The 26,654-nt window shown below is 48.0% G+C and overlaps 1 protein-coding gene across 10 annotated transcripts in view; it reads right to left on the bottom strand.

Moving 5' to 3' along the window:
- CABIN1 (calcineurin binding protein 1) overlaps window positions 1-26,654 on the bottom strand; it is a 156,702-nt gene that overhangs the window by 95,589 nt on the left and 34,459 nt on the right. For all 10 annotated transcript variants that reach the window (XM_045458949.1, XM_045458954.1, XM_045458948.1 and 7 more), the window contains 11 exons: window positions 26,434-26,651; window positions 24,830-24,908; window positions 24,076-24,263; window positions 23,099-23,251; window positions 21,379-21,573; window positions 16,586-16,828; window positions 15,122-15,278; window positions 10,437-10,552; window positions 4,167-4,328; window positions 3,198-3,404; window positions 2,832-2,977 (listed from right to left, as the gene is read on the bottom strand). In XM_045458949.1, the coding sequence (XP_045314905.1) occupies window positions 2,832-2,977; window positions 3,198-3,404; window positions 4,167-4,328; window positions 10,437-10,552; window positions 15,122-15,278; window positions 16,586-16,828; window positions 21,379-21,573; window positions 23,099-23,251; window positions 24,076-24,263; window positions 24,830-24,908; window positions 26,434-26,651 (1,864 nt within the window). The remainder of the gene's footprint in view (window positions 1-2,831; window positions 2,978-3,197; window positions 3,405-4,166; window positions 4,329-10,436; window positions 10,553-15,121; window positions 15,279-16,585; window positions 16,829-21,378; window positions 21,574-23,098; window positions 23,252-24,075; window positions 24,264-24,829; window positions 24,909-26,433; window positions 26,652-26,654) is intronic.

Below are 26,654 nucleotides of genomic sequence, written 5' to 3'. Positions count from 1 at the left end.
CTGGTAGCACCTGCCATCAACACACTCACTGACCAAAAGCATGGGGCAGCCAAGACCCTGAAAACACTGCCATGTAGTTGCTACATGGTTCTTCCTCTGGGACCTTGACCACATCCTGTCCTGTCCACCTCAGTTCCCAGAAGCAATATGGAGAGCAAGGGGACCACAGGTTGGCTGAGAGCCTACAGTTCTGAGATCACCTGAAAGAAAGTGGTGGGGAAAATGTAAAAGGCTGTGATGATGACGAAGGCCAAGACAACTTCTGGGCACTTGGGAGAGTGGAATTTCCTGAGTGCAAGTACAGACAACAGAATAGACAGCAATCACATAACAGATGCTACCTTCCACATGCTGACAATTCTTGACCTACTGCTGTACTAACTTTAAAACTGGCCAACTAGCTTTCTGGACTATTTTTGACAGTCCTCCAGGTGTGGTAAGGGCAGAGCAGACTTGTGAAGCTCATACGTGCTTCTGCCGTACTCCAGGCACCCAAAGATGAAAAAGTATGAGCAAAGGAGCAGTAAAGAGGCCTGAAGGCTTAAGTGATGATGGGGGATAGCAAAAGTGAAGGCTTCAGCCCCTATGTGGAGGCCCTGAGTGTACCCTTTCCTCCTCAGGGGCTGGGGTCCGGGGCTCTGCTCAGGTCACCCTGGGGGCGGAAGCATAGGGGTAGGTGTCAAGCTCCCCTCCAGATGGTGGGGAACCCTGTCAGGGACTTACCACCAGGGCCAGCTCCTTCCACACTGAGGGTTTCCCCTCTTAATTCCTCCCAGAATGCCTTCAGCAACCCCCTTTGCCCTTGCCTTGAGGGAAGGGACCAAATCACGGTGTGTGCCCGTATACCTGCATGAGTACCAAAATGGAAACCACTAACCACAAAAGAAGTGACCAAGAACACAGACACCTCATCACAGAAACTCAAAATGCTTCTCTGTGTGTCACCAAAAAGTCCTGACACGGGTTCTTGATTCTAGCAGAGCAGCGCACAACCCACACTCGGGGAGTGCTGACCCACAAGGACAGCAGGGAGCCCAAGAGCCAGCGATGCCATGAACTCAGGAGGAAGAAGCATCCAGAGCCTGTGCGCTGGGCTGGTACTCACGTAGGGCAGGCCTGCTCCCAGCACTGGGCTCAGAGTTGTTTGGCAGAGGGAAGAGCTGTATTGGGGCCTATTCCCATCTTGCCCCAGAGAATGCCACTCTATGAAACCCCTGGCCAAGGTGGCCCAATCCCAGCTGAGCAAGAGCAGATGGAACGGTGGACGGGTCAAGAAAAGCTGTCGCGCAGACTTGCTCTTCCTGCAGGGACCACCAACAAACACTGTGGCCGGGACACACCACCACACACCCAGCTGTCTGCCATGGGCTTCACCTGTGTCTAGCAGGCTCTGAAAATGTAAAGAAAAGGCCAGCATCCAAACTTCCATCTTAGCCAGCACAGAAGATGAGACTGAGCCCAAGTCTTCCCTGACACCTGCTCGTGAGGGCCAGAATGAAGGAGGGTCAGGACTAGGCCACCAAGTTCCTCCTGGCCCTGGGGCCAGTCCTCACAGGGCACCTCACCTCTACGGCACGGCTGCCAGCAGGCCAAGCCTGACAGATTGACACCCTCTGAACTGGTGCATGTACAAGTTGGAAGGAGGCCCAAATGTGCTGTCACGAACCTTGTCTTGTAACCCAAAGGGCTGCTGGGTGAGAGGTGTCACGCCAGGCTCTCACCTCTCCACAGGCAGGCTGGTCTTATCACCCTCACTTTTCAGACACGGAGGCAGCAGTGCAAAGGAGGTGACTCCTTACAGCCTAGAGCAGGAGCACTCAGCCAGCCTGAGCATGGATCTCCCCTACCAAACTGGTCCACAGTGACCCCAGAGAGGACATCCAGGGCCACCAATATATGGCTCCCTGCCTGAAGGAAATCATACGCTGAGCAACAAGGGGGCTGGGAGAACCTTTCCCACAAGCTACAGAAGTTGTGTAAACTGGTTTCTCTACTCAGATCCCAGCCCCTCTCCCCCGGGCCAGGTGGGTCCTGACAAGATGGAGCTCTGCGTTTTCCCCTGAGGATGGGCAGCCTCTGCGGCCTGGCCCCTGAGTACTTTACCTACAGATACTACTCTGGACCTTCAGATACAAAGCTTATCTCGACCCAAGGCTTACCTCCTAGGTGTGGAGGCCATGAGAAAATGTTGCCTCTCAATCAAATGAATCAGACTCTATGAGCTTAGCAGAGCCCTTTCAGGATGAACAGGCCAACCATTACAATTTAAGAAAAAGCCACCCGGGCTCAGTGGGAAGAAAGCATGAGCCTCACATACAATAGGCTCTCCTACTTTTACTGTCATGACAATTGCTACTGCCAACACTTGCATCAGAGCAAGGAAAGAGAACTCCTAGCTTAAGTATTTCTATTACCTTCCCCTTTCCCCAAAATAAGGAAACAACCATTAGCTAAAGACACATAGTACACATCAGCCCACTTCCCAGGGCCAGGAGCCAGGAAAGGAGGCAGCACTCAACCAGGAGGATGGAACCAGATAGCACCCCGTTGCCCTGCTGGCCTGGATCCAGATGGAAACCTCATACCTTCTCTGAGGCCAGTGCTCATCCCAGGTATCTTCTGGAAGGAAGCCTTCTCCACTGCTCCTCTTTTTATGAAGAACCTGTCTCTTGCCTTTCCTAATAACTGCAGAGTGCTAACCATACTTTCTCATTCCTTTTCCCCTAATCTCTTTGCTATGGCAGGGAAACCCCAACCTGGCCCAGGAAAGGGTTTGCTGAGCTGGGGTCACCCCAACCCTCCCTGCTTGGCCGTATGCCCAGGTCACTGACCTGTTGGGGCAGATGCAGATGTCATGCATGTAGAACTTGATAGCCTTAGACTGCTCCTTGTTTTTGAAATGGTAATCAGCCAGGAGGTAGTAGAGCTCATTCACCACCGGAGGGGAGGGGTCGGCCCCTTCTGGAAGGCAGGGCACCTGGCAGGTGAGGGAGCAGGATAAGGGGAGATGGAGTCAGGGTCTCAGATGTGACCAGTAACGCTGCAAACCCAGGACCATTCACATTAGCACAGGACAGACACTAGGCTTCTCATGGACCTGACTTCTGGTATAGAGCAAGGAAAGCAGACAAGGTGCAGAAGCAGCAGTGCCGGAGGGAAAAATGATGGGACACAGCTCCACCATGCTCAGTTCCTACCTCGGCCGAGGTGCCCTCAATGTAGGCAGAGACTTTGTCCAGGTTCAGGGCCGGCCTTTCTGTGCGGGGCACAATGGTGGCGATCCTCTTCAGAAGGTTGGCCAAGTCAGCAGACACAGTGCTGGTCTTGTAGCTGTCAAATTCAGGAAGGGTCTTGGGCTTAAAATACTCAAACATAAACAGAGCGTCCTCCCATATAAGGTCCACCTTGAGAAAAGAAAGAAAGCAGATCATAGTACAGTCAGGGTAAAGCAGAAAGGGAAAGGTTCTTCCGTGGAAATAATGCAGACAAGGTTACAATATGTTAGAGTGTAGAAAAAGTCCCATATACTTTTAAAAATCTGCATACTCACTCTAATTCCCAAACCCAAATGTCTGAAGAGCAGAAAAATGAACTGGCATAAGCCCGGCCTTTACAAAGACAAATGTTGGAAACTGAGGGCCACACTCTGTTGAGTCCACATGGCTGAGCCAGAGGGTAGGTTCAATCACGAGTGGGCACTGTGGCCAGGCCACTGATCCTCTCCTTGAGCCTCGGCTGCCCCACTGCTTGCTCTGGACCAGGGTGGGTCTGCATTCTACATGGGACCACAGTGGGGGCCCTACCCAAGGAGCTTACATTCAGGGAATGGAATTGGTAAGAATAAATGACAGTACTGACAAGCCATGAGTGCTTGAAACTCAAACAACAAAAACAAATGAAAACCTCTAAGGAATTATTCATATTATCCGACTGGAAAAGGAAATCCTTTGAAAATTGCCATGCTGCACTTTTGAATGATTGGTCAACATTTACGAAGCTAGTTTTTGCAAGGAAAACCCTTTTCCTATGATCAGACTACATCTGACCATGCTCTCATTCTCCTGGTGCAACTAACCACAAGAGGTGTGTGTCTGATGTCCTCCAGGAGTGCTCACGCCCCTGCTTCTCTGAGCCCCACTCCCTGGGCAGGGCGGGGACACCCTCACCTGCTGGGCTGAGTGCTCCTCCAGGTACCTGGCCTTGCTCTTCTTGCTAGGGAAGCTGTACAGGCAGTAGAAGCACTGTTCCAAGGCGGTCTCCAGCTCCTCCTTGTAGGGGTGCGTGTCTTCAGAGGTGGATGCAGCAAGTTCCTTCTGGAGAACGCGTACCTGTGGTAGGCAGGAAGAGATGCCTGAGGAGAAGGCGCCAGTTCTCCAGCTTCCCTGGCACAGTGCCAGCTTCCCTGGCACAGTGGGACCCCAGGGAGACCACCACGCTATCAAGTCTGTTAACCTGAGGAGGCCGTGTCTCTTGGGCCTGTTTCCTAAAAGGGCCTGTTACCCCCACAGAAGCCATTTCTAGGCCCAGATCTGACAAGTGACCAGAAGGGCGTGCTTGCCAAACTGCCTTCCTTCTAGCGCATCCAGTCAGTATCTACCAGCTGCTAGGAGATATTATATGCCCTCTGGTAAGTTCTCTACCCACTTATTTGGCCATTCATTTGCTCCCCAAATATTTACCAAGCACCTCATTATGTTAGGCACAATGTGACACAGTCTCTGCTTTTAAGAAGCTCAGATGGAGGGGCAGTAAATTAAACAGGTGGTTATAATGCAAATGGTAAATCCCATTAGGACTGAGGGAGTCTCTCTCAGACAAAACATCAATAAGGATTCCAGAGGATGTAAACAACACAGTCAACAAGCGATGCATCTATGAAGATTAGATTCAATGGCTATTGTTATGCCCAACTGTTACTAGATACACATTCTTTTCAAGCATCCATGAGCTTTTTTCCAAAACTAGACAAAAAGCACATCTCAACAAATACTAAAGACAAAATATAATACACACCACATCCTCAGAACATAAGTCAGTAAAATGAGAAATCAGTACATAAAGGTAGCAAATACCACAGGTCAAAACATGGCATGCAGCTAAAAATGTACTTGGGGAAAACTTATAACCTTCAGCACTTGTACAAAAAAGAGTGAACACTGCCACTGAGTGGCCATCTAATAACACAGTGTAGTTTCAGGTTGATAAGCACATGGCTTTTCCCATAGGCTTCACACATAAACTTATATCTTATATCTTATATCTTATATTTTATATCTTATATAAAAGGAAGAAGTTACTTGAAGGGCACTCTATACACCGGGTCATTCAAACAATTCACCAAATGTCTTTTCACATAAGCTTTTATATGTAAGTTTGTAAACACATCTTAATGCTAGGAAGATGTCACTGAATGACCTTATACCTGATGTTAACCCCATGGCTTTTCCCAATGCTTCTGCACTTAATTTAGAAACATTAATACCTTAATGATAGCAAGATGTGAAAAAAAAAAAAGAGTGAACACTGAAATAAGCTTTCACCGCAATAAGTTAGAAAAAGCACAAAGTAAATCCAAAGAAATGACACAGATGTGTGTATGTTTATTTCCGTATTTTTATATTGTGCTATACACTATATAGTTGCATGGGTTTTTAAACTTTACATATAAAACATCATGTAATACATAACCCTTAGCACGTTGCTCTTATTCATTTCACTGAGCTATATTCACATTGATACAAATAAATCTGGTTCATTCATTTGCACTGCTCTAAGCAGTTAAACTAATTAAAATGAATGAATGGACAAGACTTATTTGTATCAATGTGAATATAGCTCAGTGAACTGAAATGAATCTTATTGTACGGGGATATCAAAATTTCAAACTTTTTAGTATGGAAAATTCCAAACATATATTAAACTAGAAATGATAGTATAGTGAGCCCACATATGGAGCACTGATTAATAAGTCTGATTGCTAAGCACTGATTACTAGTAAGCACTGATTACTAAGTCTGTGCATAGCCAGTCCCTCGCCCAACTGTCCCCAATCCACCCCACATCATTTGGAAACAAATCTTAGACATTACATCACTTTGTCTGTAAATATTTGTTACCATATTTTTTTTTTTTTTTTTTTTTACCTTTTCTAATGATAGCATTAAGGGTGTTTATCCTTTTTTGTATATGTGTTATAAACAGCATTATGGTTAACATCCACCAACATGCTATTCTTTTTTTTTTTTTTTTTTAATGTTTATTTATTTTTGAGACAGAGAGAGACAGAGCATGAGCAGGGAAGGGGCAGAGAGAGAGGGAGACACAGAATGTGAAGCAGGCTCCAGGCTCTGAGCTGTCAGCACAGAGCCCGACGCGGGGCTCGAACTCACGGACTGTGAGATCATGACCTGAGCCAAAGTCGGACGCTTAACCGACTGAGCCACCCAGGCGCCCCTACATGCTATTCTTTATATGCATGTGAAAGTTTCTTTTTCTTTAGTGTGGATTCCTATAAAAGGAATTACCAGGTCACAGGGTTTGCACATTTGCAACTTTAAAAACTGTATTTTCAAATTGTTTGCCAAAACAGTTGAACTAATTGTATACTTTAAAAAAAATTTTTTTAATGTTTATTTTTTTGACAGAGAGAGACAAAGCATGAGCAGGGGAGGGGCAGAGAGAGAGGGAGACACAGAATCTGAAGCAGGCTCCAGGCTCTGAGACGTCAGCACAGAGCCTGATGTGGGGCCCGAACTCATGAACTGCAAGACCATGACCTGAGCCGAAGTCTGACACTGAACCAACTGAACCACCCAAGCGCCCCACTAATTTTATACTTCTGATGGCAGGATGGAAATTCCTACACAGCCCCATAAGCCCTAGGTACCACAGACAAATGTTGATGACTGTCTGAAAGGACAAAATGGTATTCCATTGCTTTTAATTCCTTTTTAATAAAGAATTTATGGTTGTTAGTGAGGTTGAGTGTCTTTTCATGTTTATTGGCCTTTAAGGTTTCCTCTCTAGTGATCTGTTCATATAATTTCCTCATTTTTCTCTTGGACTTTCTTCTTTTTCTATGGATTTGTGGAGTTTTTTAAATACCCTGAATTCCAGTCTTTTGTCTGATATGTATGTTTCACCAGTTTCACACACACGTGTGTGTCTGTGTGTGTGTGTGTAGTTCTATCACTATGCTATTTTATGTGGAACTTTGTGTACAGTGTTTGTTTTACAGAATTTTAAAATTTTAATGTCAGATTTATTAGTCCTTTCCTTTATGGTTTATGGGGAGAGGGAAGGACGGTGAGGAAGAGTATACTATCCTTCCTGTAACTTCTTATTTCTATTAGAAGACAGGATTGAAGGGGCGCCTGGGTGGCGCAGTCGGTTAAGCGTCCGACTTCAGCCAGGTCACGATCTCGCGGTCCGTGAGTTCGAGCCCCGCGTCAGGCTCTGGGCTGATGGCTCAGAGCCTGGAGCCTGTTTCCGATTCTGTGTCTCCCTCTCTCTCTGCCCCTCCCCCGTTCATGCTCTGTCTCTCTCTGTCCCAAAAATAAATAAACGTTGAAAAAAAAAATTTTTTTAAAAAAAGAAGACAGGATTGAAGCAAATACAGCAGATGGTTAATGTGTACACAATCTGGGTGGTAGTACCAGGTCATAGTGTAACAGGGACAGTCTGGAAGTTAGTAAAGGCTCTATAGAAAAGGGGCCATTTGAGTTGAGTGTGGATGAATGGATAAGAATTCAGCAACCTGAATATAACATATGAAAAGAAATACTAACTCAAGAAAAGAGGAGATCCAAGAGGATTTCTCCCTCAGAGAATACTTCCACTCCATCCAAGAAGAAAAAATCCACACAAAAGATCTCCCCATGTCAGTCACAAAGCACTCCCAAGACACAATCCTTTATCTGAAGACCACTAACCTGGGGCAATGGGAAGAGCCAGCAATAAAGTATTCACCTTCGTAACGCCCACAGCACCCAGAATGGTGAATGCTCAGCAACCATTTGTAGATCAATGAATGAATAACTTTATGTTTATGAATAACTTTATGTTTATGAATAACTTAATGTTTATGAATAACTTTGTTTACGAATAACTTTATGTTTATGAATAACTTTATGTTTATGAATAACTTTATGTTTATGAATAACTTTATGTTTATGAATAACTTTATGAAACTTTATGTTTCATTTATTTATTCAAGAAACATCAACTGGACAGTAATCTATGTCAGCCACTGCTCAGGGCCCTAGAGATGCTTCAGGCAGCAAGACTAAAAAGGTCTCTGATCTCAGGAACACACCAGCTAGCAGAGAGGCACGTGACACAGAAACAAACAGCAGGGCTGCTCAGCAGTCATGAGGACAGAGTGGCAGGACCAGGGAAGACCTCTTTTAGAAGGTGTCCTCTGAGCTGGGACCAACATGGCAGGAAGGAAAGGGCAAGCCAGACATGTAGACCCCGGGGCAGAGTATGACAAACAGAGGGCATAAGGTGGTCAGGACCTGAGCAGAGAGAGAGAGCACTCAATAAGCAGAGGCCGAGTCCACAAAAGTGAAGCTGCTGCAGGAGCTGGAAGAAAGTAAAGGCAAGGCCTCGGGTAGGAAAATCAGGAGCTATGAAATGAAACATGGTGGTACTCCTATCATGTCCACTCCCTCAGATTCACTTAGCAGATCCTGGCAGCTAGAATTCATACTCTGCCAAAAAAGATGTAGACTAAGGAAAATCCAGAATATGGTCATCCCATCATCGCCCCTGCTGCCTACCCAGAAGGCACCTCAGCACCACTTCTGTCGGGTACCAGCTTGCAAAGGGGCTGACTCATTCTTGACTCTCCCCCAAGCAGCGTAAGGGAAACTGCTTTGTAGAGGTGACCCTGTGGAAGTAGAACAGTGACCCCACACTCTCTCATTGGGAGAGGAAGGCAGAAAAAGGAAGTTGCGAATTCCTGAGCAGCAATACAGTCTAAGCTTGGCACAATTCTTCCAAAAATGGTCCTGAAGTGTGACGCTGACCCAGGGTGAGCACCCGGGAGGCCCTCAGAACTCACAGGGTAGAGCAGATACTCAGGCATCTACAGCTGGGGCTCCTGCCAAGTCTCCACCTCCTCAGCACAAGTGCTCTGCAAACTGTCAAGCCCTACACACACATGAGCTCTATACGTATTCTCAGTCTCGTTCATTCATTCAATCCATTACTTATCAAATACCTACTATGGGCTAGATATGCTGTGCTAAGGTACTGGGATCCAGCAGTGAACAAAAGTAACAAAAATCCCTACCTTCAGGGAAGCTACATTTTAATGGAGAAGAGATGCACAATAAACATAACAGATAAATAAATTATATGGCATGCTAGAAGATGGCATGAGCCATGGGGAAAGCACAGGACAGAGGAGGAAGACAAGGACTGGGGAGGCAGGAGATGCACTTGTAGAGAGGATATGCTCACTGAAAAGGTATACAGCAGAGGTCAGCAAACCTTCTCCTGAAGGGCTATGTAGTAAATATTTTAGGTTTCACGTACCACACGGACTCTATCAGAGCTCCTCATCCCTGCCCCTGTATTGCCAAAGCAGCCATAGTTAACATGTAAATGAATGGTTGTGGCTATGTTCCACTAAAACATTTATTAATAGACACTGCTGGGAGCCTGGCTGACTCAGTTGGTTAAGCATCCGACTTCGGCTCAGGTCATGATCTCGCGGTTCGTGAGTTAGAGCCTCGTGTCGGACTCTGCACTGACAGCTCAGAGCCTGGAGCCTGCTTCAGATTCCGTGCCTCACTCTCTCTCTCTGCCCCTCCCCAGCTTGTGCTCTCTCTCTCTCAAAAATAAAGACATTAAAGAAAAAATATTTTTTTTAAACAGACACTGCAGGCTGGGTTAGGTGCCCCTCTCATGCTCTGTAACCTGTCTGCACTGCTTGGCCTCACACTCAGCAGTGAGGTTTGGGGACAGGAATCATGCTGCTTATCCCCAGTAAGCCCAGTCAATCACAGCTGCTAGTAAGAGACAGCTATCTGCAGTCACTAAATACTTATTTACTAAATAGCTATTGATTCAGCAACTACTACCTTTCGTGAGTGGTGCTGGGCAAACAGGATTCATTGGAAGGTGGTGGTGAATGCAATTATTGCCTCTAAATTACTATGAAGGGCCTGGCCCTATGCCTGACACACACAAAACAGATGCAGTCACGATTAGTGGTTCTAAATCCACTTGTAGGTCAAGGCCACGTCCAGAAGCCGTGAACCTCTCAGGTGCATAAGGGAACCAAGTTCAGACTTTCTGGCAACTCTGAGTAGTCACATATGAATCAAAGAAGAGCAGTGGGCCCCAGTACAGGGGGAGGCCAAGCAAGCCTCAGGACGCCAAACCATCCCTCCCGCCCCACCAGCCCTGGCCAAGAGGGCAACGCTTACATAGAATCGCAGTAGAGCCCCATCGGAATTGCAGCACCAGGACCTTCTCCCCAAATACTCGTGGGCAGTGTTGAGCAGCATGAGGGAGGATGGGAGCATGGGCGTCTCAGCCATCACTAGGGAAAGACCAGACCGACAGAATTAGCGTGGGGACACTTGTGGGACTTGCAAAGCTCAGTCTCTCCTTTGTGGGCTTTTCTGTCTTTACCAAAGTGGCCACAGATTTTTCTTTCTTTCATTTTTTATCTTTTTGTCTTCTTAAGTAAGTTAATGACTTGATTGGCTTTACAAAAGCAATACATACTTTTCAAAAATCAATTCAGGAGCACCTGAGTGGCTCAGTCAGTCAAGCATCCAACTCTTGACTTCAGCTGAGATCATGATCTCGGTTCGTGAGATAGAGCCTCGTGTGGGGCTCCACCTTGGGATTCGCTATCTCCCTCTCTCTCTCTGCCCCTGACCTGCTCACATACTCTCTCTCTCAGAATAAATAAATACACTTAAAAAGAAATCCAAATCATACAAGAAGACATAAGGAATGCCTTATCCACCTCCAAATAAACACGCTGATGTTCAGTGAACATCCCTGGAAGCAGCTTTCTGGGCATATAGGAAACATTTTGAAAGAGAGAAATAACTTTTAATAATGAAACCCGGGGCGCCTGGGTGGCTCAGTCAGTTAAGCATCCAACTTCGGCTTCAGGTCATGATCTCACAGTTCGTGGGTTTGTGCCTCACATCGGGCTCTGTTCTGACAGAGCCTGGAGCCCGTTTCAGATTCTGTGTCTCCTCTCTCTCTCTGCCCCTCCCTGTTCATGTTCTGTCTCTGTCTCAAAAATAAAAAGTAAACAGTAAAAAAAATTAAAAAAAAAATAAAAATAATGAAACCCATACTATATATACCATTTCTTAACTTCAAGATTCTTATTCTAAGGTCTTTTGGAATATTACAGATGAAAAAAAAGAATGACTACCTTTCAGTTAAGTGTAGGTTCACCACTAGAATGATTACTAGCTCCTTAAAGATCCTTCAGTGCTTCTGAAACTCTGGACTATAACCCACTAGTGGGCTTGTAACTAGCATTTTTAAAGAGGATTAAGGAGGGGCGCCTGGGTGGCGCAGTCGGTTAAGCGTCCGACTTCAGCCAGGTCACGATCTCGCGGTCCGTGAGTTCGAGCCCCGCGTCAGGCTCTGGGCTGATGGCTCAGAGCCTGGAGCCTGTTTCCGATTCTGTGTCTCCCTCTCTCTCTGCCCCTCCCCCGTTCATGCTCTGTCTCTCTCTGTCCCAAAAATAAATAAACGTTGAAAAAAAAAATTTTTTTTAAATAAAAAAAAAAAAAAAAAAAGAGGATTAAGGATAGAACACAAAACAGAAAATACCAGTGCATCTTATGCCCAGTAGAATAAGAATTCTTTCATGAAATTTATGTCATACTTTTTACTATTGGCCAGTCCCTGTCAAAAAGGTATGAAAGGCATGGATTTAAAAATAAAAGGGGCACCTGAGTGGCTCAGTCAGTTGAGTGTCCAACTCTTGATTTCAGCTGGGGTCATGATCCCATGGTCATGAGATGGAGCCCTGTGTCAGGCTCAGCGTGGAGCCTACTTAAGATATTCTCCCCCACCCTGCTCTCCGCACCACCCCTTTGCCCCGTGCTCCTCTCCCCAGCTTGTGTGCTCTCTAAAATAAATATATAAATAAATAATTTTTAAAAATAGAGGCGCCTGGGTGGCTCAGTCAAACATTCAACTCTTGGTTTCTGCTCAAGTCATGATCTCATGCTGGTTGGTGAGTTCAAGTCCCATATCAGCCTCCATGCGGAGGCTGCTTGGGATTCTATCTCCCATTCTCTGCCCCTCCCCCACTTTCTCTTTCTCTCTCAAAATAAATAAATAGACTTAAAAAATTTTTTTAATAAAAAACATAACTCAGAAAATCATGAGGAAACTAAACTATGCTAATTTTTTATGGATCTTTTAGTTTCCATTTTCAACAGCATCAAGTGATTCTATTATACAAGATGGGAGATAGCCTTGTAACACTTCCTCCTTTCTCCTCATCTCCCAATTTTGTTGTGCATATTATTTGTAGCACTTCAGGTTTGCAACATTGACACTCTGTTCTGCAACCATAATTAGCATAACTGCTTTCTCTCAATTCCAAGTTTAAATCGATTTGGTGCTCATCTCAAATCCTTGCCTGTGGCTTTTCCACTCCTGACGAATTTCATTCTGACACATGTTGGTTTACTGACTTCATCCTCCAGTGACATCTTTAAAAGCACCCACAGGAGCTGGAATCCTGATTTATAAATGTCTGTTCCCACTATTAATTACAAACAACTTGGCTAGATGTCCTAGATCGTACCATCGTTCCTTGAGAATCATGTAGACTTTTAGACATCACCTCAACTGCTCTGAGTGCAGCTAGGGAGAAATCTGAAATGAGTCTCATGTTTTACCTGTGAAGATAAATCATTTTTTCAATTTAGAAATCTAAAAAATACTTATTTATTTATTTTTGAGAGAAAGAGCAAGTGAGCGAGCATGTGCTTGCACAGGAGCAGGGGAGGGGCAGAGGGAGAAAGAGAATCTTAAGCAGGCTCCATGCCCAGCATGGAGCCCAGTGTGGGGCTCAATCCCATGACCCTGGGATCACGACCTCAGCAGAAATCAAGAGTTGGACACTCAACCGACAGAGCCACCTAGGCACCCCTAAAAAATCTTTATTCTTCAAGTAGGATGTATCTTGTGGCGTTACCAATTTTTCATGGTACATGCTGAACAATGAATCTGCAAGCTCAATTTTTTTTTTACAGAGAAATGTTCCCATATTTGACAGTGGGTTGACTGCTTATCCTATTTCACTGCTGGGGTCTTTCCTTTAGGAGCACTACCTATCCTCACACTGGACAACCTGTTTCCCATATCCATCCTCTTCTTGCTAATGCTGTTAGCCCTGACCTGCATCCATTGGTTTCCGTTCTAGCCATGCTCATTCTGCTCCTTGCTGTCTGGTTTGTTAGTTGTAACAGTGAGACTTGGTTTATAATGTTTTCCCTTAGTTTTGCAATTTTCCTTTTTGTTTCATTCTGCTTATGAGCTCAGATTTTTTAATAAATTATTTCTTGTGCAAATTGTTACAGGGTCCCTGCCTTTGTTCCTCAATGTAAGTTTTCTTCCTGACTGAGTTCGTGTGTTTCTTTTTTTGTCCCCCACACAGGGTGGGGGACAGGCTACGCTATGTCAGCACAGTGGCCATGTCATTTCTTTCTACCCTGCTCATAGTTAGGGCACTTCCTCCACACTACATAAGTAGCTCTAATATATCACCAATGAATTTTCTGGGGCACTCTCCCAAATATAAGCTCAATTTGCCCTTTCCTTAAAACCATAATTTTAAAGCAGGTGTTGCTCTCAATTCACTTGTCTGTAACCTATGTCTGCAGAGACAGAAGAAGGGAGATCATAGGGCTAGTGCTGCACACAATCCTTGCCAGAGAGCTTGGATTTTGTTCTCTCTCGGAGATCCCCTTTAAGGTACGCCTGGCTGCCCAGCAAGAGGAGTGCAGTCAGCAGACAACCCCCAACCGCCAGCTCCTTCAGGGTCTGCTACAGCTGCAGAGATGCACCCCACCCAAGGTCACAGGCTTCCTGCAGGAGTCCCTGTACAGTGACTGAGCAAAATGGGAGAACAGGGCTCCTGGGTGGCTCAGTCAGTTAAGTGTCCGTCTTCAGCTCAGGTCATGATCTCACAGTCCATGAGTTCAAGCCCCGTGTCAGGCTCTGTGCTGACAGCTCAGAACCTGGAGCCTACTTCGGATTCTGATTCTGTGTCTCCCTCTCTCTCTGCCCTGCCCCTGCTTGCACTGTCTCTCTGTCTCTCTCTCTCTCTCTCAAAAATAAATAATAAACATTAAAAAAAATTTTTTTTAAAGAATGATGGGGTATCTTTGTTTAAAAGGTCATTTAGCTGTTATGGTTATTTCTTCAATTCACCACATTTCCTACCACTGCATTGACCTGGCTCAAGTGCCATCTCCATAAAGAGTCCTGGGCTCTCTCTCCAGCTTCTCATTCACAATTACTCATTTGTCACCCTCATGTGCCAGACACTGATTTGGCAAATGATAGCTTTATTATTTCATTTTGTCCTCAGAACAACCCTCTGAGATAGGTACCATTATTCCCAGCATATACGTGGGGTATAGAGGCTGAGAGGTTGTATGACTTGACCAAGGTCACGTAGCCAAGATGTGATAGTTGGGATTTGGACCTGTGCTCACTCCATACTACCCTCCAGCTGTGCACATTGCTGCCCTGACTGGCTCACGCCAGCAGGGGCCAGGGGGCGTGGTGGTTAAGTGTGAAGGCTAGTGCATGGCTGCCCATCTCATAGGGCTATTTTGGGGATTAAAGGAGTTAGCAAGTTTGAGACTGCCTGGAGCAGTGTCCGTGCTCCTTGTAAGCACTCCCCATGCTGTCACTCTATTACCACCTGCACCAGACATGAAATACCACACACCCACTGCCTCTCGACCCCCCTGTGCAATGAGCTCCCCAAAGAAGCCTCTGCTTCTGTCCAGGCCCCACACAAAATCCTACTGACTGAGCCCCAAGCCCACTCACAGCATCTGGATAGGACTGTCAGGGCCCACCTCCACCCAGAACCATTTTCTGCCACCTTCATCCGTTGGGTTCTGAAGCTGTTGCTGGTGACACAGGGAGTGGAAGGTGTCCTCTTCCTGCCAGATGATTCGATGCAGAATGATCCAGGGCAGCACTGAGGAGACATGGGGCTCCTTGGGCTCCTCTTGGACGGCCATGCTGCAGTCAATGACCTGGGAGAGGGAGAACAGGGGTGTCACAGTAGGGCCAGCTCTCCCTCCAACCCTCTGGGGTGACCCCTCAGGGCAGAGGCGGGGACATGACTAGAAAGCACTCCAGCACTCCAGTCATCAGAGTCCCAGGGTGCCCAACAACAGTGGTAAGCCCAGGCATCAGAGGAGCCCACTCCGGCAGTCCTCCCTATGCCACATGCAGTTCCTGAGGCCCTCTGCACCTATTGTGTGCCAGGACCCATGCCAGACGTGAGGGTTACAGAGGTGAGCAGGGCACAGGGGAAGTGACAGCCTGGGGGGAAGAGAACCACAGACAAGCCACTCAAGAGTTAAGAATCAGTATAGTCGCTGTAATTAAAGCAAATGAGGGCCACAGTGGGGTCGCAGAGGAAGGGTAGGGACAGACAGAGGAGAACCTTGATGTTTCCAGGTGAGTGGTTGTGGTGGAACCAATACTGAAGAGGGCAGGAACTAGGGGTACAGGACAGGCATGCAGGCAGAGGCCCAGAGACAGACAAGGAAGTAGATGAGTGGAGAGGGGGCCAGGCAGGTTCAGACACCTTGGGTGATGGGCAACCAGGGGGAACATGAAGGGTTGAAGGGAGGGAGGAGCACACTGGTATTTCCATGTCAGAAAGGTGCCTCTGTGGCAGGGTGGTGGCTGCACCAGGAGTGTAGAGGGGCGGGGAGCATGCTCCCATAGTTCAAATAAGAGACTCTGCCTGGATTAAGGCAGAGCGCTACAGATGCAGAGGAGAAACAAAGGATGGGGACGTTACGGACATGGATTTGGCAAGACCTGTGCTGATGGCCTGAAGAGCTGTTGTCCGGAAAGAGCCAAGGGTGGCTTCAGGAAAGTTTCCTGCTATGAAGCCCACCTGGACGATGCGGAGTACTGGGACCACCCCTTGGCTAGGAGAGCCAGGACAACGTGGGGTGGTGGCGAGCCCCGGCAGGGAGACAGAGGGCCTGGGTTTCAGCCCCAGCTCTACCTCCTGCTGACCACACACAGGTCAGGGTCTCCTGCTCTGAACCCACTTCTGTCACTCAGGGATGGGTGGTCTGGAAGAACCCTGTGATGCCAAGTGCTCAGCAAGCTGCAACCCCCAGACCCGACCAGTCCCAGGAAGGTGTGCGGCCAGTGCGCAGCCACCCACTACCTGAGGTGCCCGCTTCCTGCAGCCAGAGTAGCCAAGGCGCCCCTTTGGGGTCCCTAGCTTGCAGTGAAAGCCAGTGAGCTACGAAGGGGGAATTCCGAGAACCACACCTGCTGGTGCAGGGCAGCACACGAAGGAGTGGGAGATTACCTGGATGAGGTTGTTGGTGAGCCGGGTGAGGCCAGTGGAGGACGATGATTCCTTCAGGATGCTGCCACTGCTGTCAGCAGAGAGTGCCTGCTCGATGCCCAGCAGTAGCTGGGTCACCGTGGCCACCCACTCCTCCTTGGCTGCGGACTCACTCGCATTCACCATCTGCTGGACGGCCTCCTGCAGAGCCACGTCGGAGCACTCAAAACACTGCCGGTGGTCCTTCAACCGGAGCAAGGAGTCCTGAGCACAGGGAGGGGCGAGGAGGAGGGCGTGCCGTGAGAGGACTGTGATGGCGCTCTCCACGCCTGGTCCTCAGGACTGAGGGGCAGCACAAAAAAAGGGGAAGCGGAGGCCTTCCACGGGCCTTGAGGCATCTGTGAGGTCACATGGCGATCTACGTGCAATCACGGCATGGCGTGTGCCAGCCAGCGGGCTTTCAGAAAGGTGCTTGACCTCTGCACCTCAGTTGCCTCATTTATGAAGCTGGGACACAGAGGCCAGAGTGGGCAAACCGCCAAGGTGAGACTGAGTGACTCCACCACCTTTGTCAGCTCTCACCCCAAGCCACTGTGCCCCAGGCCACCCAGTCATGTGCTCATCCAGTGCCACAGCGCTCAGGGGTCTCAGCAGGGGAGGGGTCTCAGCAGACTGTCGGGGAGGGACTCTCTCTGCAGAAGAGGACCTGAGCCAAGGTCACAGTAGAGGCAAGTAGCCAGGCAGCACTGAGGTCATCGTTCTAAGAGTCCCCATCTCCGCCCCCCACAACAGGTACCCTCGTGGAAGAAGGTGACTGGGAGCATGAAATGAGCTGTTGTACCTAGCACACTCAGCACCGTGTCCTGGCACATGGAACTCTCAGAACACCACACTATTTTAAAATCCCCTCTTTGGGAGCCATCATCTTTTGTGAAGCTCCCTTTCCTTTTGCTCTAGAACATAACCCATTTAAGCACCTCAGTCTGAGCCGCTTTCATCATCATGCTGCTGTGTGAGGAAACTCGGTCTGGCTGTGAATTTGCAGATCTGGCAGGCGGCCTGTTAGACCAGCAGGAAGCACCTGCCAACCGGTGCCCCCTCAGGCTCTGACCTCGCTGCAGCTGAGGGCTGGCAACAGCTCCACGCGACACAGCTCTTTGAGGTAACACAGACAGGGGTGGGGCAGAAATGCCCAAAACCGCCTTTGGGATGTGTTGCAGTATCTGAACATAGATCAAAACCACCCCCAATTTAAAAGCCCTAATTGCCAGGAAAATGGGTCCTGTGTTTCTTTAGAGAAAGCCAGCACTCTTTAGCAGGAGGCCAGAGGTATGAAGAAGCCTATGGGGTGCAGACATGGAACCCAAAGGCTGACACTCTCTGATCAAACACCAAACACGTGAGGGACAGGGGCTTATTTTGTAGCAGGATAAAGACTGTGGACCTTTCATTGCCATGAAAGTCAGGGACAAGACAAGGACCCATCAGCAGTGCTCTAATGTGACATAATGCCCAGGGCTCAAACTTAGAAAGAGCTAAAAAGCACAAGAATAACTGCCAACAAGTGAGGAGACCAAATTACCGTTGACTGTGGGCAATATGATCGTCCACCCGAAAAAAACAGAAACTATCAGAAATAATGGGAATGTAGCACAGTGGCTATATTTAAAATAAACATGCAAAAAACCAGTTGGGTTCCTATAAACCAGAAATGCACAGTTGGAAAACATAATGACCAAAAAAAGACCCTGCTCAAAATCGCAAACAAAAATATCAAGAACTTAGAATCAATTCAACCTGGAGAAACTACATGATTATATCAAAGACCATAAAAGGCAGCTTGCCCAAATAGGGAGGGAGACCCATCATACTGCTAGAGGGGAGGATTCAGGCCCTCCCTCCCCTACATACACCGTATAAAAACTAGATGAGGGGCGCCTGGGTGGCGCAGTCGGTTAAGCGTCCGACTTCAGCCAGGTCATGATCTCGCGGTCCGTGAGTTCGAGCCCCGCATCGGGCTCTGGGCTGATGGCTCAGAGCCTGGAGCCTGTTTCCGATTCTGTGTCTCCCTCTCTCTCTGCCCCTCCCCCGTTCATGCTCTGTCTCTCTCTGTCCCAAAAATAAAATAAACGTTGAAAAAAATAAATAAATAAAAAAAATAAAAAAAATAAAAACTAGATGAAGCACAATAAACATGAAACATTAACACCACTAGAAGAAAACAAAGGCAAACAGACTTTTAATCTATTTGTTGACATGCTTCTTGTCTGTCTCCCTTCTAAAATATAGGTTCTGTCAAGCGGGCCTTCTCCCCTGTCCAGTGCCAGATACGCTGTAGGAACTCAATCCATGTGTGAAGAATAAGTGGATAAGGGGCGCCTGGGTGGCACAGTCGGTTAAGCGTCCGACTTCAGCCAGGTCACGATCTCGCGGTCCGTGAGTTCGAGCCCCGCGTCAGGCTCTGGGCTGATGGCTCAGAGCCTGGAGCCTGTTTCCGATTCAGTGTCTCCCTCTCTCTCTGCCCCTCCCCCGTTCATGCTCTGTCTCTCTCTGTCCCAAAAATAAATAAACGTTGGGAAAAAAAAAAAAAAATTAAAAAAAAAAAAAAAAGAATGAGTGGATAAATATTCTTCCAGTCTTGAAAAGGCTATCTAAGCATAATAAACAAAATCATAAATGTTTGCAAATATCAAAAGATTTGACAACACAAAATTCACAACTTTTAAAAAGGCCACAATATAAAAGCAAACGGGCATGGGGCGCCTGGGTGGCTCAGTTGGTTGAGCGTCCAACTCATAATTTCAGCTCAGGTCATGATCCCAGGGTTGTGGGATCAAGACCTGCATCGCACTCCATGCTGAGTATGGAGCCTGCTTAAGATTCTCTCCCCTGCCCACCCCTCTCCCCTCTTGTGCTCACTCCCTCACTTTAAAATAAAAAAATAAATAATAAATAAATAAAAGGAGATTGGGAAAAAAAATATTTCCAACATTTGATGAAAAAAAGATCAGTATCTTTAAAATATAAAAAGCACTCCAAATCAGTAAGAAAACACACCCCCTCTGTAAGAAATTGAGGAAAAAACAAGAGTCACTTAATTCTCAAAAACCAGGTACTTTGACAGCACTTGGCCCAGGCCTTACCACAGCCCTCTCAGTACTGCTCAGTGCCCATCCAACCCAACAATGGAGCACCCCACCACACCCAAGAGTTCTGGACGACAGGAGCAAGCTGACATCTGAATCACTGGGGCCTTCTTATCAGGCACACCGAGGGCTAGCCTCTCCCCCCTCCTTCTCCCCACCTAATGGCCTCCCTGGTACACCCAGACATCCCTCCCACATGCAGTCATGCTGGACACTCCTCCACTCCACCCCCCAAGCCTGCCATGGTAACTGAAGTCAGACAAATCTCATTCCCTGATCTCAGCATGAACCAGCCTGAGCCTACTCTGCCAGGAGCTAGAACCTCCCTTTCCTCCCTCCCAATGTCCCTCCCTCTCCCCCTCCTCCCTCCCTTCCTTCTTTCCTTCTCAGAATCAACTGTTTCCTCTCCTTTCACCACGATGGAGATGCCTCCATTTGCTCCTATAGTCATACCTCTTTACTATTTCCCAGTTCAAGAAAGTTAATTGAAATGTCTCAAACAATATGAACAAAATGCCTGGGAGAAGATTGGGCTCTCTTTCCAAATTGGAGGGGAAGGACCCAATAAGAGAATAAATATAACATGGTTAGTGTGTGACCCATAGAGATGGGATGCCAGGCCACCCAACACCATTAAGCACATCATGTTTATCACCTTCCAAGTTTATCATCCAACCCCATGTTTCCCAAAGATGGCAGCACTGATGACAGTCGGCACCCGTACGGTGCTTGCTACATGCCAGGCATGGTGCCAACACACACTAACTTGTATAAACCCTACAGCAGGTCTCTGAGGGATGAACGATGATCATCTCCATTCTAGAGATGAAGAACCAAGGCACAGAGAGACTGAGAAACTGCCCAGTGCCCAGCAGATCCTGATGCCCAGCGAGCTCTCAGTAAGAGTTTACCTCCTAAAGAAGGGAGGCATGGAGGGAGCCGAGAGGGTGCATGGCTTCAAAACACCACTGTGGTGTTCTTTTTCCTCAAGCACATGATCGTACATGGGTATTTATTTGATCTTGATTACATCGTAGAGTTTGTCCATTTTAACAACTACTCAAAGCTCAATTTTATTTTTTATTTTTAAAAAAATTTTTTTTTTAACGTTTATTTATTTTTGGGACAGAGAGAGACAGAGCATGAACGGGGGAGGGTCAGAGAGAGGGAGACACAGAATCCGAAACAGGCTCCAGACTCTGAGCTGTCAGCCCAGAGCCCAACGCGGGGCTCGAACTCACGGACCGCGAGATAGTGACCTGAGCCGAAGTCGGTCGCCCAACCGACTGAGCCACCCAGGCGCCCCTCAAAGCTCAATTTTAAAGGTAATATAGAAAGACAGGCAGATGAACAAATGGGTGAATGGATGGGTGACATCCTGACTTTTCTGCCTTCCTCCTCTGCCAGGCAGACATTCTGATTCAAGTGTGGGCTCATTTTGAGCCACACAGAACCCTGGAACCTGCACTCCTAGGTTCCAGCTTTCTGCCAGTCTTGACCGTATCTTCTAACTAGCATCTTCCTAGATGCCAGTTAGCAGTTTTTACTCCTACTATTTTCTTCTAGATGCGTGTTCTTGAAAGCCACCTCAAAGCCTTCAGAGAATAAACTCACAACCAAGCAAAGAAGGTATGAGGTCAGAGTGAGGGGAACTGTGGGCACACACACCTGCAGCAGCAGCAGCTGGGCTGGTCTCTCTGGAATGGAAGTCATAAACTCCAGGTGTTTGGCTCGGTCAAATCCACTGGTACACAAGGTTGGGCGGAGCAGATGCACAACGGCTTTGTAGTCACCAGCCTCGTACAGCCGCTGAATCTCCTCCAGGGACTGGCACCGCTCCAGCGACTTCAGGTTCTTATCAATCTGGAAAAGGCCCAGAATGCTGCCCGATGACAAACCTCTCACAGTCTCTGAATCTGGCCAATGTCTGCATTTACCAGACCCAGATGAGGAGTACAAAAGTAGACTCCCCGTCAGTACATCAGCATTTATATAAAACAAATGCTTTACAAAAAGTACTTCTACAGGGGCGCCTGGGTGGCTCAGTCGGTTAAGTGTCCGACTTCAGCTTGGGTCATGATCTCACAATTCATGAGTTCAAGCCCCGCGTCACATTCTGTGCTGACAGCTTGGCACCTAGAGCCTGCTTTGGATTCTGTGTCTCCCTCTCTCTCTGACCCTCCCCTACTCGCGCTCTGTCTCTCTGTTGCTCTCAAAAATAAACATTAAAACAAAAAAAATTTTTAAAGTACTTCTATTAAGGTCAAAGCATTCAATTCTTTAAAAAAGAAACCTAGGGGGGCGCCTGGGTGGCTCAGTCAGTTGAGCGTCTGACTTCGGCTCAGGTCATGATCTCACAGCTTGTGAGTTCAAGCCTCGCATTGGGCTCTGTAGTGACAGCTCGGAGCCTGGAGCCTGCTTTGGATTCTGTGTCTCCCTCTCCCTCTCTCTCTCTCTCTCTCTCTCTCTCTCTGCCCCTTCCCCGCTCACACTCTGTCTCTCTCTCTCTCTGTCTCTCTCTCAAAAAATAAACATTTAAAAAAAATTTTTAAAGAAAAATAAATAAATAAAAAAGAAACATAGCAGAGGCTCCTGGGTGGCTCATTTGGTTAAGCATCTGACTCTTGGTTTGGGCTCAATCAGGTCATGATTTCACAGTTCATGAGTACAAGCCCCACATCAAGCTTTGCGCTGACAGTGTGGACCCTGCTTCAGATTCTCTCTCTCCCTCTCTCTCTGCTCCTCCCTTGCTTGCTCTCTCTCTCTCTCTCTCTCAAAAATAAATAAGTAAACTTAAAAAAAATTGCAAAACATGGGGTGCCTGGCTGGTGCAGTCAGAGGAGCATGTGACTCTTGATCTTAGGGTCATGAGTTCAAGCCCCATGTTGGGTATAGAGATTACTTAAATAAATACACTTAAAAAAAACTCTGCAAGACTCTGAAGGCCACTTTGAGCTGATGTGGACATGTCACAGCCATAGAACTGTGCTGAGGATTGAGGCTGCACAGTGATAACAGGATCAGAACCCAGCACAGCCTAGCATACATGGCTCTGCTGACGCAGCCCCACAGCCAGACCAGCACCAGTCTGCAGTTTCCCTCTAATTCCTCTGGGGTTGCCGCAACACACAGCCCAGGGAGCTGAGCAATGATCACTCCAGGTCTTGCCGGTGAATGCCTCCTTGCCCCCTGCCACCTGGAAAACCTTTCTCTCCCTTTCCCAGTGCACTAGAGTGCCTCTCCCAGGCCCCTTCACCCTCTCCTGGGAAGAAGGAGCCCTGTTCAGCACGTGGGCTGCTCTCCTGCTCCATAGGGACATGGAATAAATAAATCATTGACAAGAATAAATCTTTGGCCAAGAAAACACCATTAAACAACTCCCACTCACCTCCTCCAGGGAAACGACGGAGTCATTGTAGAGGTTGGGCAGGCGGATGACGAGGTCTCTTTGCTCAACCCCTGCCTCAGCCTGGATGGCAGTGGAGCTCTGGAGCATTTCTGTGCAGATGTCATAGTTCTCCAGGGCCTGCTCCATGTCTCCCTGGTCAAAGGAAACGCAGTCAAGGGACAGGGGCAGAAAGAGGGAAACTCACTGTGCCGTGCCAGGTACCTTACCTTCCTGATCACACTAGACTGTAGGCACCACGAGGGCAGCTTTGTCCAATTACTGCTATACCGTCTTAAAAGGGGCCTGGCACACAGCTGGGGCTCAACAAATATTTGTTGGATGAATGAACAAATGAATGAATAATTCATACCACAGTTCTAAGGAAAGGTATCATTAACTCCCATGGTGCAGATGAGAACACTGAGGACACTTGAAGAAGGCTGAGTGTCTTGTTCAAGATCATGAACAGATAAATGGCAGAGCCAGGATTAGAACCTAAGCTTATCTAATTCCAGAACCAACTATGACAATCTTATTCATTCTACCACAGTGTACTGGGTACCACCAGGTATATCCTGGCCATCCAGACCAGGCTCTGAGGAGAAGCCTTCTGAGAATTCACACAAGATAGGTGGTTTCCCCTTCTAGAAAGCTCTGCATCCATTTGTGCATTCATTCAGGCTCTCTCAGGAAAACACAGGCAAAGGGTTCAAGACCGCAAGGCAATCCTGAGTGAGGGGGTCTACAGGGGGCACAGGAGATTCCTTCCAGAGCTCTGTGGTCGTGCTCATATGCTGTACAGACTGGGGGCCATGCTGGGGTATCTGCGATCTGAAAATTCCCCACGTCCCACTTCCTCACTCTGAGCCCAGTGTCAGGCAGGTGCTGCATGTGCACATACACATGAATCCTCAACACCATGTCTAGCTCTCCTCCCTCCCTGTTGGGTGCCAGGGAATGCCAACTGCAGAACCAACCTGCAATGCCAGGAACCGAGCCTTCAACCAATAAACACGGACCACAAACTCCAGCCAGCCATCCTCAAACAGGTCCCGCTGGGATGAGGCAAATGATAGCTGCAGGAGGTCACCCAGGAAGTGGGTTCCTGGGAAATCAGGCCCAAACCTGCCATTCACCACACCAGCAGGGCAGCTCCGAGGAGACACTGAAAACCATTCAGGCCAGAACAAGTCAGCTTCATGTGTACGGTCCAAACACCCTTCTCCTCCCTAGAGGTTGCCCTCAGCTCTCGCCCTACTTGCTTTAGTGTCTTGGAGTGCCCTGAGCCCCTTGGAGCTTTACAGCCTCTCAAGTGGCAAGGATCAGAGAAGTCAGAGAATCAGAGAGATGCAGAGACTCCAAGGGCCCTCATTTTACATATTGAACTTTGTTCACTGGGTAGTGGTTTAAATCATCCAGGAAAATTATTGGGACACATAAATTATCAAGTGATAACCTGAGAAATCTGATCCTATTTTCTTTAATCCTGAATAGAAAAAAAGCAGGCAGGTGACTTCCTCTGGGAGCTCAGCTACTGCTAACTATTTCTTGAGTGTCCAAGGGGTTTCTCTGGGACTCTGGATTTTCCCTGGCCCAACAAGCCAACCCAGGAAATGTGCCCACTGAAAACTAAGTCTGAATTCCATGACTCAGCTTCCCCACTCCCGTTACCTCCTGGTTGCTGAGGGTTCAGAAAATTACTCCTACCACAGAACACAGAATGCCTCCTACCTGCAGAGCTTCTGCCCTTGGTCAGCAGCCACTGGTCCAGCTGGAGCTCCATGCAGGACAGAGACATCAGCATCATATCCTGCAGGACAGGTACCGGAAGGTCAGGAATGGAGTTACAGAGTTATTAAACAGTGATGGATGGGATGAAATGAAACTAAAATTTACTTTGATAAATTGATAAAGTAAACCTACTTTCCTTTTATAATCAGTGGCTACTTGCCAGGACATAAAAAGAGGCACATGGATCCTCCTTGGAAGGAGCTAGAGATCTGTCTTCAGTCCTAAGGGACTGCCCAATGGAAGAGGCATCTCTGTCACCTACCAGGCCAGATGTTGCATCCATACTACAGCACTTAAGCCTTAAAAGTAGCTGGGTCAAGGGGCACATGGATGGCTCAGTCGGTTAAGCATCTGACTTAGGCTCAGGTCATGACCTCGTGGTTCGTGGGTTTGAGCCCTACGTTGGGCTCTGTGCTGACAGCTCAGAGCCTGGAGCCTCCTTCAGATTTTGTGTCTCCCTCTCTCTCTGATCCCTCCCCTAGTCGTGCTCTCTTTCTCTCTCAAAAATAAAAAATAAATATTAAAAAAAAAATTTTTTTTAAAGTGACTGGGTCAGGCCACAGTACATAAGGCAGCTGAGGTCCGGAGATAAGGAGGCACCTGCCAAGCAGGCACAGCAGAGAAATAATCAACCTGGTTTGTCGGGAAACCAAAGCCTCACCTCCTCCAGCCACTCCAAACTGCCCCTGGGAGAACAGACTTAATGAGCAGCAGCTGCCAGGACACAGTCCCTGAGCTGTCCCAGTACCTCCACACTGCCCTAAGGACCTGTCAACCCCGAGCTCCTCCACTTTCTGTGCCCCCAGCCAGAAAGACCACCCAGATGGGCGCTAAAGCTCCCAGTACACCCCTCCCGGCACCCAGCCTTCCTCCTATAACAGGAGAAGGGCACCAGAGCATCCAGTATTCCCTTGAGCCTCAGGAAGCACCGAGCGGAGGAGCCTGGAGTGCAGAGTGCAGTCAGCTGGTAGGCTGGGTACGGGTTAGCCCCCTACCACCAGTGGCCCCCACCACTTCCCTAAGCAACCTATTTAAGCCTCTGCATTTCTATTTTCTCACCTGCTAAACAAAACGCTAACACTTCCTGGAACCTGGAACACAGCCAAACGTTCCACTTCTGCCCACTCTCTCCACTGGCTCCCCTCCATCTCCACCACTCCACCACCAGCCCTGGTACCTGAGCCAGACCTAGAAGCACCCTCTCCTTGACCATCTCATTCCCTCACCTCCACCTGCAGCTCATCCTGTCAGCTCTACCTACAGAACCCTCCACCCCAGTGCCACCACAGTCACTCACCTGGCAACAGCCTTCTAATGGCCCTGTGCCCACTCTCAGCCCCAAATACAGCCTCCACTTAGCCTCCAGGGATCTCTCTAGACACAAACCAGGTCCCATGACTCTCCAGGGGCCCAGGTCCCAGTCCCAGGCCCACAAATGGAGGTAGCTCAACATGACAGTAACCCCATACCCACGGAAGGTCCCTGTGCCCATCCCCTGGTCCCAGTCTGACAATAGCCCTCAAGAGGCCCCTGGCCCACCTGACCTTGATGTGCTTGTTGCTGCAGTCCCTCAGCAGTGGGTTGGGCAGGCTGGTGCTGTGCCTCCTCCAGCTGTGATAGATGCTGAGCACAACCTCCGCCAGGCCCGGCGGCCACCTCAGCAGGAACTTATGGCCCATGCCCTTCAGGTAGCGCATCATCAGCTCCAGAATGCCCCCATTGGTCAGGTTTTCCAGTAGGAATGCATGCACATCCTGCTTCTCTG

This window comes from Leopardus geoffroyi, chromosome D3 (genome assembly GCF_018350155.1).
Source record: "Leopardus geoffroyi isolate Oge1 chromosome D3, O.geoffroyi_Oge1_pat1.0, whole genome shotgun sequence".
NCBI lineage: Eukaryota > Metazoa > Chordata > Mammalia > Carnivora > Felidae > Leopardus > Leopardus geoffroyi.
Note: the sequence above shows the minus strand (reverse complement) of the source record. Positions and strands in the feature narration are given on the sequence as shown.